General features: G+C 48.3%; 2 protein-coding genes across 9 annotated transcripts; both read left to right on the forward strand.

Moving 5' to 3' along the window:
- The first annotated feature begins 229 nt into the window (after positions 1-229).
- Positions 230-14,046, forward strand: ATAT1 (alpha tubulin acetyltransferase 1). 8 transcript variants are annotated; one of them, XM_025990360.2, is made up of 13 exons: positions 231-386; positions 835-895; positions 1,011-1,102; positions 1,226-1,286; positions 1,407-1,520; positions 1,704-1,805; positions 8,305-8,350; positions 8,468-8,536; positions 10,067-10,138; positions 10,301-10,544; positions 13,178-13,257; positions 13,349-13,391; positions 13,713-14,046. In XM_025990360.2, the coding sequence occupies exons 1-13, from the start codon at positions 280-282 to the stop codon at positions 13,870-13,872; spliced, it is 1,251 nt and encodes a 416-aa protein (XP_025846145.1). In that variant the 5' UTR covers positions 231-279; the 3' UTR covers positions 13,873-14,046. The 8 variants fall into 8 exon arrangements, with proteins under 8 accessions (XP_025846148.1, XP_025846145.1, XP_025846144.1 ...); XM_025990359.2 differs by lacking the exon at positions 13,349-13,391; XM_072726904.1 differs by lacking the exon at positions 8,468-8,536.
- Positions 14,047-14,203: 157 nt separating this feature from the next.
- On the forward strand, positions 14,204-18,167 carry C1H6orf136 (chromosome 1 C6orf136 homolog). The gene is made up of 6 exons (XM_025990366.2): positions 14,204-14,496; positions 15,740-16,135; positions 16,455-16,543; positions 16,720-16,920; positions 17,715-17,784; positions 17,864-18,167. The coding sequence occupies exons 1-6, from the start codon at positions 14,425-14,427 to the stop codon at positions 17,975-17,977; spliced, it is 942 nt and encodes a 313-aa protein (XP_025846151.1). The 5' UTR covers positions 14,204-14,424; the 3' UTR covers positions 17,978-18,167.
- Positions 18,168-18,282: the final 115 nt, after the last annotated feature.

Here is an 18,282-nt window from a genome sequence, read left to right on the forward strand (position 1 = left end):
TACCACGGTACCTAGCAGCTCACTGGTTGGGGGCGGGACTGGGGAGCGCGAGGCCAGCTTGGGCGAAGTGCGTCGCTGAGGCTTCCGAGTGGTGAGGGGACCGGCCTGGCGACGGGCGGGAGGGCGGTGAGGCGGTCCCGCAAGGGCGGCTCCTGAGCCCCTCCCGCCTAGCCCGGGAAATAAAGGCTCCCAGAAGCGCTTCCTCCCTCCTCGCCCCGCCCTTCAGGGAGGAGCGGAAGTGACGTGGCGCGGGGCGGGGCGGGCCGCGCACAATGGGCCATGGAGTTCTCGTTCGACGTGGACGCGCTGCTCCCGGAGCGGATCACGGTGCTGGACCAGCACCTGCGACCCCCAGCCCGCCGACCCGGAACCACAACGCCAGCCCGGTGACATCTCAAACCCGCCCCAAAGCCCTTCTCTCCTGGTTCCTTCCGAAACCCGGTCCAGGCACCACGCCCCCTTCTCACGAGTGACCTCCCTTTTTGTGGCCCTGGCGCGCCCTTCTGGTGACCTTTGACCTTAGACCTAGGTGGAGTTGATGGGCACTCGCATCTGTGACCTTTCACCAGAGCTTGTGATTGACCCGCCCTTCCGGCTTCCCTACTATAACCCCAGGGAGGAGGGAGTGTACTGTTTTGAAGAGGTGTGGCAAAAGTTTAGGTTCCTGAAAGGTGGGGTGGAAAACCAGACCGGAGGCCTCCAAGGTAAAGTCAGAGAGCCGTAGGTGAAGTCAGAGAGCCGTAAGTGCTGAGCCTGGGTTGGGGTTGTGGCCAAGGTTCCCAGGGCCCTCTAATTCAGTGAGTATCTGACTCGTTCCTTTTTTTTTTTCTATAGTGTTGATCTACAACAGCAAATTATGACCATTGTAGATGAACTGGGCAAGGCTTCTGCCAAGGTATTGGGGAGTCTTTAGATAGAGAAAAGGGGAAGGCTTCTCTGGGGCCAGTAGATAGGGATGCCTTGGTCCTTTGAAACAGACTTTCAGAGAGTCGGCCTTTATTTTCCTGCAGGCCCAGCATCTTCCTGCTCCCATCACCAGTGCATCAAGGATGCAGAGTAATCGCCATGTTATGTATGTGCTCAAAGACACTTCGGCACGACCGTGAGTGCCAGATGCCCTTCCATCCATACGTTATTCCTTCCTTCCCCAACCCTTCTTCCTTTGTTGACTTTGCCTTCCAAATAGCTGCTACTAGCTTGTTTCATTATTTTCCCCATCCTACAGGGCTGGCAAAGGAGCCATAATCGGCTTCCTTAAAGTTGGATACAAGAAACTCTTTGTACTGGTGAGTTACTGGAAGCTAAGAGTTCACATGCCTTGGCTTCTGAGAATAAAAGTGCTGGATGTCGCAAGATGGTAGTGATGTCTGGGTCCTAAAAGATACTTGTTTTTCTTTACCTCTTAGGATGATCGCGAGGCTCACAATGAGGTAGAACCACTTTGCATTCTGGACTTTTACATCCATGAATCACTTCAGCGTCATGGCCATGGGCGAGAACTCTTCCACTATATGTTGCAGGTATCACTTACTCTTTCACCAGTCCATCCAAAATAGAGATCAAAGGCCCTTGTGTGCTGACCCCCTCCAGAGACCCAGCCTGTGATGTTCCCATATCCTCCTACTCCCTTCCCAGGCTGCTGGGTTCCTGTTGGCATGCTCTCCCCCCACCTTCTTCTACTCTGAGTCTCCTGTTCCCTGCAGAAGGAGCGAGTTGAACCACACCAACTGGCCATTGACCGACCCTCACAGAAGCTGCTTAAGTTCCTGAATAAACATTACAACCTGGAGACCACAGTCCCACAGGTTAGAAGTTTCAGTGGGTAGATCTTCACTGAGCATTCCCATTGAATCTATTTATTTGGGGGCAAAGAAGTGACATCTTCGAAACACTTTTTATTCCCCATTATGTAGGATTCATTTTATACAGCTAAGGTCTTCTTCTTCTTTTTTTTTTTTTTTTTTTTGTGGTACCATCTCATTCTGCAGCTATTCACTGTCATCTATTTTAATTTTTTATTGTGGTTTGTTCCATATACCCAGTAATATGTTTTTGCCCCAAACACAGCCTGCTCATTTCACCTTCTTGTTTTTATACAGGCCTTTACTCAGTATTTATTAAGACTCAGAAAAACATATATTTCTTATCCCTTGGGAGCTTTGGCCTAATACGGAGAATATGTTTTGTGTACAATTAAATACAATATAATGTTACTAATGCTATCTGTTCATTTAGCAAATATTTATTGAGCCCTTGACTCCGTTCTGGACGCTAGGAATACTTTACTCGACAAAACAGATAAAAGTCTTTGCATTTGTGGAGATTATATCCTAGTTGGTGAGACAAATACAATAAATGACTATCTAGTGTGATGATAAGTGCTCTGGGAGGACGAGAGCCACTAGGAAGGCCCGCGAGTACTACTGTGGGGATGGGAGTGCATGGGGTTGTAAGTTTAAATAGGATAGTGAGGGGAGACTTCACTTAGAAAGTGCCATTTGAGCAATAACTTAAAGGAAGTAAGAATAAGAGCCAAGTAATATGTGGAGAGAGGGCATCCCAGGCAGAAGGAATGGCAAGTGCAAAGTCCATGAGATAGGAATGTGCCTGAGCAAGTGAATTGGCTGATGTAGCTAGAGCACCAAGAGTGAAGGAGGATTGTGGTAGATTAGATCAGCCAGCAGCAGAGGAGGAATAGCATTTCTTACCTTATCGTAAAGGTTTTGGGTTATGCTCTTAGTGGAAAAAGGAGTGTCATAGTAGGGGTTTGAGCAGAGGGATGATATGATCTGATTTAGCCAGACCACTTTGGCTGTTAAGAACAGCAGTAGGGAAACAAAGATAGAAGCAAATAGACTAGTTAGGAAGCAACAATCCTGATGAAAAATGGTGGTGGCTTAAACCAAGATGGTAGCACTAGAGAGGATAAAGGGTAGTCAGGTTTTAAATATTTTGAAGTTAAGTAAATAAGATTTCTTGATAGATTATCTATGGAGAAATTAAGGATCATCCAAAACTCAGCCTGAGTCATTGGACAGATGAAGTCTACGTAACTGAGATGATAGGCAGATTGGGGGGGAAATGGTAGGAGTCCATATTGATTTTGTTAATCCTAGGTTGAATGGGTAGTTGGATACTTCTCGGGTTTAGAGAAGAGATTTGGAATAGAAACGTCTCTGTATACATAGGGTATTGAGCAGTGAGGCAGGCGAGGTCACTAAGGGGTGAGTATAGAGAAATGGTTCAAGGAATTGAGACCTTGAGTACTCTTTTAAGAGGTGTCATGGAGGAGGAGAAAGCATATGTGACCAAGGAGTGACTGGTGAAGTAGATGAGAATTTACAGGTAGGGTGACCTGGAAAGCCAGTGAAAAGGTGTTTCTAGTATGAAGAAATGGCTTACTAAGTCAGATGCTACTGATCAGTGAGGTCAGAAGAGGCCTAAGAGGTGACCATTGTATTTAGTTCCCTGAAGCCACTGGTGATCCTAACAAGCCTTTTCAGTGCAGTGGTGGATGGAAGCCTGGATGGAGTGGGCTTTAGGAGATTGAGAAGCTAGCAAGTGGAGACAACACGAATAGGCCACTCTTTTTAAATGCTGCTGCTTTAAGGGGGCGCTTGGGTGGCTCAGTCGATTAGGAATCAGACTCTCGATTTTGGCTCAGACCATCCTCTTGGGTTCTGGGATTGAGACCCATGTCTGTGTGGCTCCATGCTCAACGGGGAGCCTGCTTGAGGATATTTTTCTCCCTCTCCTCTGCCCCTCCCCCTCTTGCTCTACAGGGTTGCGTACTTGCATGCTCTCTCACAAGTAAATCTTTTTATTAAAGATTTTATTTATTCATTTGACAGAAGAGAGAGCGTGCAAGAGGGGGGGATGGGGGGGGGGCAGAGGGAGAAGCAGACTTTTTGCTGAGCTAGGAGCCCAGGACCCTGGGATCATGATCTGAACCTAAGGCAGTCGCTTAACTGACTGAGCCACCCAGGCACCCCTCAAATGAGTAATCTTTAAAATAAATTGCTACTTTAAGGGGAACAAAGAAATAGAGCAGGAACTAGAGGGAAAGTGGATTAAGAGAGGGTTGATTGTTTTCAGTTGGGAGAACCAACAGCATAAGAATGACTTGCTAGAGGGGCAGCCCTGGTGGCGCAGCGGTTTAGCCCGGGCTGTGATCCTGGAGACCCGGGATCGAGTCCCACATCGGGCTTCCTGCATGGAGCCTCTTTCTCCCTCTGCCTGTGTCTCTGCCTCTCTCTCGCGCTCTCTCTGAATGAATAAATAAATAAATCTTTAAAAAAAAAAATGAATGACTTGCTAGAGAAAAAATGTGATGATGTCAGAGAAAGTGGGGTGAATTGCTGAAGCAATATCATTGAATGGGCAGGAGCGGTCGGGATTGGGTTGACAAGTTAGCCTTGAATTAGGAGCATGGACACTTAATCCACAGCAATATGATTTGATTGATGTGCTTACAGAGAAGGTATGAAGACATGGTGGTGAGTGCTACCCTTGAGGCGGGCTTCCTGCACCGAGCCTGCTTCTCCCTCTGCCTCTCTTTGTCCCTGTGTCTCTGATGAATGAATAAATAAAATCTTAAAAAAAAAAAAAAAAAGAAGAAAAGAAAGGTGAATATCATGGGGACAGAAGTGGGCAGACTAAAATGCATTTCATACAGAGGAACTAGCATGAGCAAAAGCAGATGGGTATTCAACTATCTTTTGGGGTATTGCAGGCAGTTTGGTGTGGCAGGAGTGCTGGGCATCTGCTTGTTTCTGGAGGAGGAGGGTGGGGGGCTAAACAGGGTTAAGGCAGGAGATAGGCAGGGTCTATTTATATTTAGAATATCTTCTCCTAGTACATTGTTCGATTAAGAGGCAGCGGAGAGCGGTGGAGAAGCACAGTATGGAGCATACCCTGGTAACCTGTAAGGCCAAAGCACTATAGGGGCACCTGGGTGGCTCAGTGGTTGAGCGTCTGCCTTCTGCTAAGGTCCTGATCTTAGAGTCCTGGGATCGAGTCCCACATTGGGCTCCCCACAGGAAGCCTGCTTCTCCCTCTGCCTATGTCTCTGCCTCTCTGTGTCTCTCATGAATGAATAAATAATATATATATATATATATATATATATATAAAAGACCAGAGCACTATAAATAATCATATAAACAATGATTCATGAACTCTGGGTGCCATCATCTCCATGGATCATCTCAGTTGATCCTTGTACATCTCTTTAAGGTGGGTGCTTTTATTGACTCCATTTGAGGTTTGTACAGATTAGCAGCTTGTCCAGACTCAACATAGCTAATAAGTGGTAGAGCAAGAATTTAAACCCATTGCCCACTTTTTTTTGATGTTAAGCACTTTGTTTTGTTTTTACTTTTTTTTTTTTTTTTTTTACTTAAATTCAATTAATTAACCCATTGCCCAGTCTTTATGACTATACTGTATTCCTGACTGCAGTGCTACAGCTAGAGTCAAGAGTCTGGAGCTTGAGGCCCAGCTGTCACTTCTTAGCTACTTGACTCTGGACAGGCCATACTCCAAGCTCTTTTGACTCTTCTTTAACATAGTGACTCCAAGGGGATCCCTGGGTGGCTCAGCAGTTTAGCGCCAGCCTTCAGCCCAGGGCATAATCTGTGTCTCTGTGTCTCTCATGAATGAATAAATAAAATCTTTAAAACAAGCAAACAAACAAAAAACATAGTGACTCCAAGGATTGTTGTGAAGGCCAAATTGAATGTGATGATATTATAAAATAATTCTAAAACAGTTATCATAGTGGAACCCTCTCCTCCAGTATGTTTTCCCTTGACAATTCCACCCATTTGAACCCTAAATCTTAGTTTTTCTCAGTATTTGTATACTTAAACTATTTGGCCTTGTTAATGTGTGTGTATGTGTATATGTTGCTGTTTTGAAAGTTTGGATGGCTCTTCTTCCCTGATGTTTTGTGCACTATGTCTCCATTAGCCTGGGTCCTGGGAGAAATAAAAAGTAGGGTATGAGCTTTTGATTTTTGAGATAAAATGCACTTTTAATTATCTAAAATATACAGTTCAGTGGTTTTTAGTAAATTCACAGTGTTGTGTGATTATCCCTGCCATCTAATCCCAAAACCTTTCCATCACAGAAAGAGAAACCCACAACTCATTAAGCAGTCACTTCCCATACCCCTTTCCCCAGCCTTTGTCATCCAGTATTCTGCTCTGTCAATTTGTTTTTTCTACACATATTATATAAATGGAATCATACAGTATGTGGCCTTTGTGTTTGGCTTTCACTTACCATAATGTTTTTAGAGGGTTCACCCAAGTTGTAGCATGTATCAGTACTGCATCCCTTTTTTGGGGTGAATATTATTCCAACATATGGATATGCCACATTCTGTTTATCCATTTATCAGCTGATTCATATTTGGTGGTTTCTGCGTTTTGGCTATTATGAATAATACTGCTACGAACATTTGTGTGCAAGATTTTGTTTGTACATATCTTTTCTGTCTTCTTGGGTATATACCTAAGAGTGGAATTGCTGGGTCATATGGTGATCTTTAACTTTCTGAAGAACTGACAAGATGTTTTTCCACAATGACTACAGCATTTTACATCTTTTACCAGCAATGTACAAGTATTCCAGTTTCTCAGTATCCTCACCAATATTTGTCATTTTCCTTTTTTAAAAATTATTAGCTATGCTAGTGGGTATGCACTGGTGTCTTTTTATAGTTTTGATTTGGATCTCCTTGTTGACTAATGATGTTCAGCATCTTTTCAAGTGCTGATTGGCCATTTGCATCTTCAAAGAAATGTTTATTCGAGACCTATGCTCAATTTTTTTTTTTTTTAAGTAGACTCCACACCCAGCGTGGAGCCCAACAAGGGGCTTTGAATTTACAACCCTGAGATTAAGACCTGAGCTGAGATCAAGAGTCAGACACTTAACCTGACTGAGTCCCACAGGCGCCCTCCTTATGCTTACTTATATATATATTTTTAAGATTTTAACTTCTTTATTCATGAGAGACACAAAGAGAAGGGAAGAGACACAGGCAGAGGGAGAAGCAGGCTCCCCGTGGGGAGGCTGATGTGGGACTCAATACCTCAGGACCCTGAGATCATGACCCGAGTTGAAGGCAGATGCTTAACCCCTGAGCCACCCAGGCATCCCTTTATGCTTATTTTTAAATTGTGTTCCTTGTTCTTGAGTTGTAAGTGTTCTTTATATATTCTAGATATAACACTTTTATCAGATGTATGAATTGGAAGTATTTTTTCCTAATGTGGAAATTTTTTCCTAATGTGTGGGTGGCTTTTTCATTTTTTTGATCGTGTCTTTGGAAGTGCAAAAGTTTTTGCTTTTGATGAAGTCCAATTTACTTTTTTCTTTTGTTGCTTGTGCTTTGGTGTTATATTTAAGAAGCAATTTCCTAATCCAAATCATGAAGATTTCCCCCTATGTTTCTTTCTTTGGGGTAGGTGGGGGCAGAGGGAGAGAATCTTAAGCAGACTCTGAGCTGAGCACAGAGCCTGATGCAGGTCTCAATCTCATGACCCTGAGATCATGACCTGACCTGAAACCAAGAGTCCGACGTTCATCTGACTGAGGCACCCAGGTGCCCCCCTCCATGTTTCCTTCTAAGAGTTTCACATTTTTAGCTCTTGACAGTTAGATCTTTGGGGTGCCTGGCTGGCTCAATCCAAAGAACATGTGGCTCTTGGTCCTGCAGGTCGTGAGTTTGAGCCCCGTGTTGGATGCAGAGATTACTTAAATAAACTTTAAAAACAATTTTTTTTAAACCCAAAACATTTAGGGTCTTTGACCCAGTTGAAGTTATTTTTGTCTGATGTGAGGCAGAGGTCCACGCTCATTATCTTGCATGTAAACATTCAGTTGTCCAAGCACCGTTTGTTAAAGAAGGTGTTTTCCCCCATTAAATCGTATTGGCATTATTGTTGAAAATTAACCGTAGAAATGTGGGTTTACTTCTGGACTCTATTCATGCCATTGGTGTTTATGTCTATCTTTAAGCCTCTTCCATACCATTTTCATTAACATACTTTGTAAGTAAGGTTTGAAATCAGGAGGTATGACTCCTCCAAGATTGTTTTGGCTGTTTGAGGTCCTTTATAATTCCGTATCAACTTTTAGGATCAGCTTATCAGGATCTGAGTTTTTGACTAAGTCTGTCAACAAGGACAGGAAGGTTGGCTTTTGTTCTTCCACTGTAGTTTTTTTAGGACCAGGTTCTGTCCCTAGGTGGTGAATGGCTGAATGGATAACTATTTCACTTCTTTAATTTTATAGGTCAACAACTTTGTGATCTTCGAAGGCTTCTTTGCCCATCAGCATCGTAAGTTTTGTCACCTTGTGTGTGGGCCAAGTAGCTAGGGTGACGGGAAGGAAAGAGGTGGATTCTTGATCCCACTGGCCCCCTCACTGAGGGGCACCACCACTTCCTTCCTCACAGGGCCCCCTGCTCCCTCCCTGAGGGCATCTCGACACTCTCGTGCTGCTGCGGTTGATCCTACACCCCCTGGTAAAGCTGCAGTGAGTGGGTGGAATTGTAGGGCCATGGTGGCTAGTTCCTCTGGAGGCCACAGGGAGCACAGTGCGATTGTGGTCAGTTTAGGAGAATTCTCTGGCAGTCATTACCCATCTGCCTTTGCTCTCATGAACTTAGTACATCTTAGGCTTGTCAGAACTTTTAACTAAGCAAGCTCATTGGGAGCCTGTTTGATGATCGATATTCGTAGAGTCTCTTGTCGCTGCAGGTCCATTACAAGAGACCAGAGTCACATTTCTTGGCGGACCCCTTGGGTTTCCGTCCGTCATTGAGGGACAGACAAGTGCAATCAGCCCTTCTATTTCTAGTCACAGAATAGTGACACACGTGGTCCAAAGTTGAAATAGTTTTAGAAAATATGCTCACAATTTACACTATTTCCAACCAAATAATGAAATTGATCTGAAGAAACTAACCGAGGAGGTGCTGAGATGTCGTGCAGGCTCCCCATTCCATCCTCATACACACACACTCCCTATGGGAGTCTGAGAGCCACTCCTTCCTTACTGCCTCCCACAGGTAGAGAAAGCACAGTGTGCACAGTTGTGCTCCCTTGCTGAGCTGGCTCTGTGGCTAGCTCTCCCCTCCTCTGTGGCCAGGAAGGGGAGTAGCCACCCTCAGAGAACAATCTGTTACATCCATTAGCTTTGCCCAGTGCCAGGCACTGGGAGGCAGCTCATGTCCATGACTGGCTTTGCCTGCCAAGGCTGCCCCCATCCAGCTCCTGCTGCCTACAGGCTGTGAGAGGGAGCGAGAGCCACAAGACCGGTGAGGTCCACAGGGGAGGGGGGACCAGGGGAAAGCTTAAATGGGATTTGCTGAGAAGTCTCTCATTTGCCACACACAAAAGAGAACCTCTTGAGCGGGGAAAAGGAGTCAGCAACTAGAAAAGGGAGGGGACGGGAAGCAGGGCTTTGGATAATATGTTTGCCTTCCATTTACTCTAACTCTAAATGTCTTTGTTTTGTCAAATGTTTTTCTTATTAAAACTTCAATCTTGTCCTATTTTTGCACCGAAGGGCGAGGTTCTGCCCTACCCCAGCCCCCTCCCCAATCTCTCCAGAGCAATTCCTAATTAACCAAGGACTTTGTCCATCTCATCCAGAGGGACCTGGGGTCCTCGTTGGCCCGGCAGGGACCATTGCACTGCCCCAGGATCCCGGGGGGGCCTGACAGCACCCACCAACAGTAAGAGCTTGTCTCCCTTAGCCACCCTTCTCCTGCATCTCCCAGGCCCCAGAGTCTCCCCCTGAACTTCCCCAACTCTGCATTTGGCCTACTCCTTCTGGCTCCCCTCAAGTGCTCCAGCATCTCCCCTCAACTCCCTCTTGGTGTGAAGGCATTGCCACAGCTGCTTCTGTGATGGAGCTGATCTCTGTCTTTCCCCAGGAGGAACTGTGGTGTCAGGAAGCAGAGGTCTGGGGTCAAGGAGGTGGTGGTGGGAGGAGGGGTGCAAAGTATGTCTCCTGATGCTTACCTTGTGTGTGTCCTCTCCACTGCCAGCTCCAGCAAGAAAGCTGCCACCCAAGAGAGCAGAGGGAGACATTAAGCCATATTCCTCCAGTGACCGAGAATGTAAGACTGGGGTAGGGTGGCTGCTGGGCTTGGGGGCCGTTACCCAGAAGGATTGGTTCTCTCTAAAGGCTCTGGTTTCTCTTTTTTTCTACCCAAATCTTTGCTATCTCTTCTCTCTCCTTTTCCTTTCTCCGTCTTGCTCTGTATTTTCCCTCCTGCCAGTTCTGAAGGTAGCTGTGGAGCCTCCTTGGCCCCTGAACAGAGCCCCTCGCCGAGCTACGCCTCAAGCCCACCCACCCCCTCGCTCCAGCAGCCTGGGAAGCTCCCCAGAGCGGGGTCCCCTCCGCCCCTTTGTGCCAGAGCAGGACTTGCTGCGTTCCCTGCGCCTCTGCCCCCCACACCCTACCGCTCGCCTTCTGCTTGCTACTGATCCTGGGGGCAGCCCAGCCCAACGTCGCCGCACCAGGTAAGAAGAGCTGGAGGGTCAGGGAGCCTCAGAACCGTGTCAAAGAGGGTGTTAGCAATGGCAAAGGGCAGTGTGAGTCTACCATAGAGGAGAAGCGATAGGACAGGTGGATTGGAGAATCCCGGAACCTTTTGAGAAGAATATATTGGACCAGATTTTGGAAGCTGGAAATAAAGTACATGAAGGAGTAGAATAGTATTTTATATGGAGTGTAGGAGGGACTCTGGTTTTTAAAGCAAGAGATGGGAGGAAGGCTAGGAAGTATAGATCCATTGGGTGGAGAGAACAGTCTCCGATTGGGGAGGTCTTGGTTCAGTACTTACTGGTGAGCTGTGGGGTCTCTGGCAGTTCGGGGAACCCTGGCCTTGTCGGTGCTTTGTATAGCAGGGCCTGTCCTAGCAGAGTGGGTACCTCCTTGATTTCTCTCCCTAGCTCTCTCTTCACCTCTGACTTCTCTTTCTGTTTTTCTCTCTCCCCTTATCCCTCTCCCTTCCTGTCCATAACACCCTTCCCCAGCTCCCTTCCCCGCTCAGAGGAGAGTCGATACTGACAGTTAGTGGCCCCCCTCCCTGGACACCTGGGCCAGGCAGAGTCCCCTCTCCCTGAGAACCCCAGATTCACTCTTCCATTGTAGTCCCAGGTTCCAGGGGAACCTGACAGAGCTTGTAGGATTCCCTTTTCCTCTTTCTTGGGCAAAGGTGTTGTCAGGGTCCCAGATGGCTTAGTACGTTGTAGCTCTTCTTCCCGTAGAAAGCACGCTTTCTTTCCTAAGTGGGCTCCGCACACTCTCACAGACAGGAGCCTGACTCGCTGCCAGATCCCTTGGTTGGGTGGCTCATACTAATTATCCAGAGAAGCACACTCTTGCTTACTGTTAGACTCAAGAATACACTGGAAGGCCCAAGGGCCTCCTCTGCTCCTCAAGACCCATAAGGAGTCTTGTCCATGGAAAAATCCCACGGTCCTTCTACAGTGTTCCTGCTGGCTCTCACTGCTTTGTGCTGCCTCCCACACTTAACATTTGAGGCCTGCAGAAGCCGACCAATGAGCTTTGCCTCAGAGCCGTTCAGTGATAAAGGACAGGGCCTTACCAGCTCCCCAAAGGGATCCACTCAACATTGCCAAACTCTTACTCTCATGTTTTGCATATGTGTCTGGGAACCCCCAAGCTGATGTCTGCTTTGGGGCTCTAAAGACTCCGCACACTTCTAAAGATACCACTACTTCCCCCAGCTCCAGATTCTGTGAGGGAGTTCGTTTCTTGGCAGTGGTCCCACCGAGTCCCCTGGGGTCACTCTTAACCATGTTTCAGGAGACAAGCCCTGAGTCTCAAGTATCTGTTAGCTCCCAGGAACCCACCCCTCTTGCATACACCTCTTCCCGTAGCTAGATGATGGTATTTTCCAGTCTTGTGAGATTATCTTGAGGTAATGGGGGAATTCTTCCTCTATTTCTTTCCTCTATACCAAGAACCTTCCCTGCTCCATACCCAGGGTATGGAATACCCTTCCCCCTCCCTACTCCTTGAATGTGTGGTAGTTCAGGTACCCTCAGTGTTCCCCCATCCCAGTACTTGGGAGCAGGATCTCCCTCTCTCTCAACTCCTTTTCCTTCTCTTTTTCAGTGTTGTCTGAATACAGTGTGCATTCTTTTGTGTTTTTTAAATGGACATTTTCAATGAAAAAAAAAAAATCAAAAAAATCCTAAACTTCAGGTCTCAGCCTCGTTTGTGTGTCACCTGTTCTTTTCCTGGGATCCCTGGACCTGTCTCTATCCTCTTCCTTACCATTGTGATCTGCTGGATGTTCTGCAGATTCTGTCTCCTGTCATATAGTCACTGGATACTTCAGCTTCTAAATCTACACCCCCATTCCCTCCAGAAACCTCCAGTTCTCCCCCAGTGACTTCTGCCCTTTAGCCTCGGCCAGCCATTGCCAAAATGTCAAGATCTGCCAACATCCCTGGGATCCACTCATTGCCTGAATTCCTCTTCCCGTTCTGATTTCCTGCCCTTTCCCCCAGCCTTGGACCTCTCCCAAGACAATTCCTTTTCCTCCTGAATTCAGCCTTGTCACTCCCTACTTCCCTCTGGTCTGCCGTGTCCTGTAACTAAAGTCATCAGGTTTTCTAAACCAAACACCAGGGCACCTAGTCCAACAAATTTTTTTGCCTATATAGGAGTCTGGTTTTCTGACATAACTTCGATCACATTTAGCCTTACTTTTTTTTTTTTTTTTTAAGATTTTATTTATTCATGAGAGACACAGGCAGATGGAGAGGCAGACAGGCTCCCTATGGGGAGCCCGATGAGGGACTCGATCCCAGGGCCCAAGGAGCATGCTGAGCCAGAGGCTGACATTCAACCACTGAGCCACCCAAGTGCCCTCGTTTAGCCTTACTTTTAACACAGTACCTCAACTAGAACTAATACCAACAAACCAGGGCTGCTCCAGAAAATCTTGGGGTATAAAATGAGCTCCCTCCCCTTTTCTGAGGCACAGCTTACATTAAAAGTAGTTATTTACCCTTCTCTCTCCTGTACTATTTCTTCCATTCCTCTCCTCTGATTCCTCCATACCCACTCATCTTTGTTCCTATGGCCTCTACCCCATCATCTCCCATTGTTTCTACAGGGGGGCTCCCCCAGGGCTGGTAGCCCAAAGCTGCTGCTACAGCCGCCATGGGGGGTTGAGTTCCTCATCCCCCAATACAGGTAAGTATTCTTCCCTCCTGTCCTCAAAAAGGGTACGCCACATTCACTACCCACTCCAGCCTTCCCATGCACATGCCTGGTGTTTCCATAGGCCACCAGGAATTGAAGCAGGGGGAACAGGAAACAGAGAATAGGTGAGGTCCGAGCCCCTCCTCTGCCAGCCTCCCACCATCTCTGACTCCTTTTCCTAACATCTCTCAGCTACTTTCCCCACTGAACACCAGCTCTTCCCACAAATTGTTCTACCTAACGTCCTAAAACCCTCTTTCCCCGTGGGTTCGTGCTTACCTTTAGCACGATCTGAGGGGGTTTCGAATTTGTACCTAGCACTAATGGTTTCAGCCCACAGTCCATCTTAAGCCCTACTCCACATCAGAACCAGACCTTGAAGAGTCCTCTGCACTGCTCCTCTAGTACCCCCATTACCCACTGTTCATCTCCCTCCCGCCTACTAGGTCTGCCGGCCAGGAGCAGGGCTTGTCCCAGGCTGGGTCTGGGGAGGAAGCCACGCACACTGTGCCCCCAGAGACCCAGTCCTGGACAATGGGTGGGGACATACTCCACGCCAGGTTCATTCGAAACTTGCAGGACCGCCGCAGCACCAGGCCTTGGTGAGCACAGCCCCCACACACCCTCAGCCAGCATGCTCACTGCAGGAGGTGGCCCGAGCCGTTCCTCCAGATGGATGTATTCCTTCTAACTTCCTTCCTTCCATGGGCTGATCAATGCCAAGTCATTTGTATTTTATTTTTTAACAGAATAATAAAAGTATTTATTTTTATCACGAGAGCTGCTGCAAAAGTGTATTGTCATTATTTCAATCCCGTCACTCGCTTCCCGGAGTACCTGCTTCCGGTCCGCTACGCCCCAGCTTCGTGCGTGAGCGGCGCCAGCGAGGCGGCCGTGTGCGCCGGGACGTTGGTCTACTGCGCAAGCGCTGTGAGGCAGCCGCCGCGGCCGGCGAGCGCAGGCGCACTCACTGCGGGCGGAGGACCTCGCCGCCTCTGGAGCCCGCTGCAGTGCGCAAGCGCGCACCATCTCCGTTTCCCTCCCTTCAGCCCCTCCACCCCCCCTTCCCCTTCAAGAAGCCGGCTCCGGGGCGCGGTCAACCCTGTGAGGAGGCCAGAGGCCGGACACCGGAGGCGCAGCCTCTGCTCCCGGAAGATCATGTACCAGCCCACCCGGGGGGCGGCCCGGCGTCTCGGCCCCTGCCTCCGTGCCTACCAGGCTCGACCCCAGGTGAGGGCAGAGAGGAACGGGAGGGGAGGCGAGGGGAGGGGACCCTCCTCAGAGCCGGCGCGGGGGGCGGAGCGTGCGCCCCGTCCGCGCAGGCGCAGCAGCGTCCTGCTGCCGCTGTTCACCTGTGCTGGGCGGCGCGGGAGGGGCGCGGGGTCGCTGGCGGGGACCCGAGGGCTGCGCAGCCAGCCGTGGGGTGCACGGGATGTGGGTTTTCCCGGGTCTGGGCGGCGGGACGCGACTGCATTTCGCCCGCGTTCACGCGGTTACCTGGCCCTGGAGGTGACTTGAAGGACAAGGGGCGGAGAGGTTCGCAGCCTGATCGCGGAGCCGCCCCGGAATTCTCCGGGCCGGACCAGACAGACGAGTGGGCCGCGAGTCTTCCATTGGGATAGCCGTCTCCCGGGAAGGCTGGCCTGGGGGTAGCCGACGATTCGCTCCCCCCGAGGCCCGGCGGGCACAGGGGCCACGCCCCCCGCGTTGGCTGCCCTCGGGCGCCCAGGTGCGCGCGTGCCGGCCAGCCTCCCCGGAAGTGGGACCCCCAGGGCCCTTGAGGGCGCAAGGACTAGGCCCGACTGTAGGTGACTTCCCGCGCATCGCACTTCCAACGTCCCTGCCTCTAACGGTCTCCTAGGCGTTAGAGGGGCCCGAAACGATCGTAGCCTGCATGTACGTACCACTTTGTAGACGGCGAAATTTTATCTACGTTTATCATGTCGTATAGTCCTCGTAATAACTCAGTATGGCTGCATCGTCTTCGTTTTAGAAGAGATAAGCATAGGGCATGAGTGCGCCCAAGATGTCACAGTGGAATCGGAGCTCAGAGAAATGCCTCCCACGTACAGTTGGATGTTTTTTCTCTATCGCACACTCCATGCTGAAGTTGTTACAAGCTACGTGATTTCATCCACAGTACACTAAAGCCTGTTGCTCGTTCATTTTTCAAAATATGTATTAGGATTCTTTCTGTAAGAGAATCGGGACTGCCCCCAAACAGTGTTGGGATCTTAAACAATGTAAAGGTACCTACTAACGTTTTGGGGAACTACTTGAACCTATGTCATAGGAAACACTTTTTCTCCTGTTTTCAGTAGAGATGAAGATGAATTCATCCCATTTTCCTCTAATTTCATCTCTTGTCAGGAGGAGCAGGTGGGATTAGAAACACATCAATGAAGAGAGTTTAGATGAGGGGGACATCAGGCAGCTAGATTCTTATCTTTTTCCCTTTTATTCTTCCCCTTAGGACCAGCTGTCTCCACGGGCTTTACCATTCCCACCCCTCTGGCCCCACTCCACAACAACTTCTCCATCTTCTCTTGTCTGGTCTCCACCGCCCCCACTCTCTCCCATTTGGCTGCTTCCTGGAGCTCCCCCACTGCCTCTCCCTCAGATCCAGGCTTTCAGCTCACCATGGGTGGTTCTCCCTCCAGGAAAGGGGGAGGAGGGACCAGGACCTGAAATGCATAGTGGCTGCCTGGATGGGCTTAGGAGCCTATTTGAGGGACCTCCCTGCCCCTGTCCTGGGGCTTTGATACCTTTCCAAGCCCCTGGGACCGCTCGCCCTTCCCCTGCCACTCCATCAGGAGATCCAAGTATGGAGGAGCACCTGGCTGTCATGTATGAGAGACTCAGACAAGAGGTAAGTCAGCTTGAAAGTGGCCTTCATCCACATTGAGAAGGGATGTAGGTAATACTTGGAAATAGAGTGTTAGTCAACTGGGTTTTCTTGGAATTACGAGGTAATTATAATATATATATATATATATATATATATATATATATGTTATAAACATTTCCTAAGGAAAAGATGTTCTTCAGTTTGGATTTAAGGGAAGTTAAACATGGGATGAGATGACCTTTTATTCAGAGGAGAGTAAAGAAGCATCAAAAAGAGAAAACTGAGAAGTATGATCATCTTTTCTTTCCTACTGGGGCTGATGCCTTCTTCTTCCACCTAGCTTCCCAATCTCTTCCTTCACTCCCACGACTATACTCTCTACTCATCAGATGTGGAATTCATCAATGAGATCCTGAACATCCGTACCAAGTGAGAATCCAGGCACTGGTAGGGCCTCGGGGAGGAAAAGCACCCTGTTTTCTACTTGATCTTTTTCATTGACCAGAGAAGGTCCTGCCACTTCTCACAACTGTTTCCCATTCCCCAGAGGCCAGTTTGGTTTTCAGATTATGCCATCATGAGCAATCTTTCCCATCTCTTTCTAGGGGCCGGACGTGGTACATTCTGTCACTGACCCTCTGCCGCTTCCTGGCCTGGAACTATTTTGCACAGCTTCGGTTGGAGGTTCTGCAGCTGACCCGCCACCCAGAGAATTGGACCCTGCAAGCCCGCTGGCGGCTTGTGGGGCTGCCCATCCACCTGCTCTTTTTGCGTTTCTACAAGCGGGACAAGGAAGAGCTTTATCGGTAAGACAAGTGAGAAAAGATCCAGTTTCCTAATTTTATTACCTTTAGGGCTCCGGTCTGTCTGGTCTTCCAGAGAGTCCTTGATCAACCCTGACTTCGGCCTTTTTGAGGACAGGGATTTTGTTTTCATATACTTTAATATGGGAGAAATCAAGACTTTGTGTTAGGAAACCTCTAGACTTTTTTTTTTTTTTTTAAAGGGGGGGTAGCCCAGGTGGCTCAGCAGTGTAGTGCCACTTTCAGCCCAGGGTGTGATCCTGGAGACCTGGGATCGAGTCCCACATCGGGCTCCCTGCATGGAGCCTGTTTCTCCCTCTGCCTATGTCTCTGCCTCTCTCTCTCTCTGTGTCTTTCGTGAATAAATAAATAAAATCTTAAAAAAAAAAAAAAAAAGGAAACCTCTAGACTCAGTTTGTGTACGTTATGTGGCACATAGTAATCATTCAAGTATTTACTGAAAAAATGAAGATTCCCGTCTAATAAGTTGAGCCTCACAACCTTAGGTGAGTATTTCATAAAATTTCTGGCATGGAAGAGAATCCCAGGAAATTGTTAGGCTCAGCCCAAACCAGTGGTTCTCAGACTTTGCAGCATGATGATGTCATCTAAGGATCTTCAAAAAATACTGGTGCCAGACATTCTGATTTGAGTGGGATGGGGTGCAGCCTGGTCATCAGGATTGGAGTTCTCCAGATGATTTAATATGTAGCAAAATTTAGGAAGTACTGGTTTAAACAGATGCTTGAATTAAACTTTGGAACCCTCAGTCAGACTCTCTTTTTCCCTTACACCAGGACCTATGATGCCTATTCCACCTTCTACCTGAATTCCAACGGCCTCATTTGTCGCCATCGCTTAGACAAAGTGAGTCCTTAGGCTGGGTAGGGATGGTGTGAAGGGGGCAGAACATTCCATCAACTGACATTAACCTTTGTTCCTGCAGCTGATGCCTTCACACTCAGCCCCAACGCCTGTGAAGAAGCTGCTAGTGGGAGCCCTGGTGGCTCTGGGACTGTCAGAGCCAGAACCCAACTTACACCTCTGTTCCAAGACCTGATCCAGGAACTGGAGTGGAGGCAGCACTGAAGACTCTGCTATGTACGCACAAGAGGAGGAGGTGGAGGTGGCCTAGAATCTCAGGAGCCAGCTTCCTCCCTTTTTTTGCTCTCCTTTTTTGCCATCTCATGCTGTGTAAAGCTGCTGTGTAATTTAAGTTGTAAATAAAAGTCTAAGTGAATATATGAGAATTTCCGTGTCACATTCTCTGCATCTCAAAAATTCCCATAAGCTTAGGGCACCTCGCTGGCTTAGACAGTAGAGCGAGCATATGACTCGATCTCAGGGTTGTGAGTTCAAGCTCCA

The sequence above is a fragment of the Vulpes vulpes genome, chromosome 1, assembly GCF_048418805.1.
Source record: "Vulpes vulpes isolate BD-2025 chromosome 1, VulVul3, whole genome shotgun sequence".
Taxonomy (NCBI): domain Eukaryota; kingdom Metazoa; phylum Chordata; class Mammalia; order Carnivora; family Canidae; genus Vulpes; species Vulpes vulpes.

Excerpts from the sequence above, each read along its gene's own strand:
- ATAT1 (XM_025990359.2), top strand. The coding sequence starts at position 280 with ATGGAGTTCTCGTTCGACGTGGACGCGCTGCTCCCGGAGCGGATCACG. Across the intron at positions 896-1,010 it reads TGGGCAAGGCTTCTGCCAAG|GCCCAGCATCTTCCTGCTCC; the intron begins GTATTGGGGAGT and ends ATTTTCCTGCAG. Across the intron at positions 10,545-13,177 it reads GCCCAACGTCGCCGCACCAG|GGGGGCTCCCCCAGGGCTGG; the intron begins GTAAGAAGAGCT and ends TTGTTTCTACAG.
- C1H6orf136 (XM_025990366.2), top strand. The coding sequence starts at position 14,425 with ATGTACCAGCCCACCCGGGGGGCGGCCCGGCGTCTCGGCCCCTGCCTC. Across the intron at positions 14,497-15,739 it reads CCTACCAGGCTCGACCCCAG|GACCAGCTGTCTCCACGGGC; the intron begins GTGAGGGCAGAG and ends TCTTCCCCTTAG. Across the intron at positions 17,785-17,863 it reads GTCGCCATCGCTTAGACAAA|CTGATGCCTTCACACTCAGC; the intron begins GTGAGTCCTTAG and ends TTGTTCCTGCAG.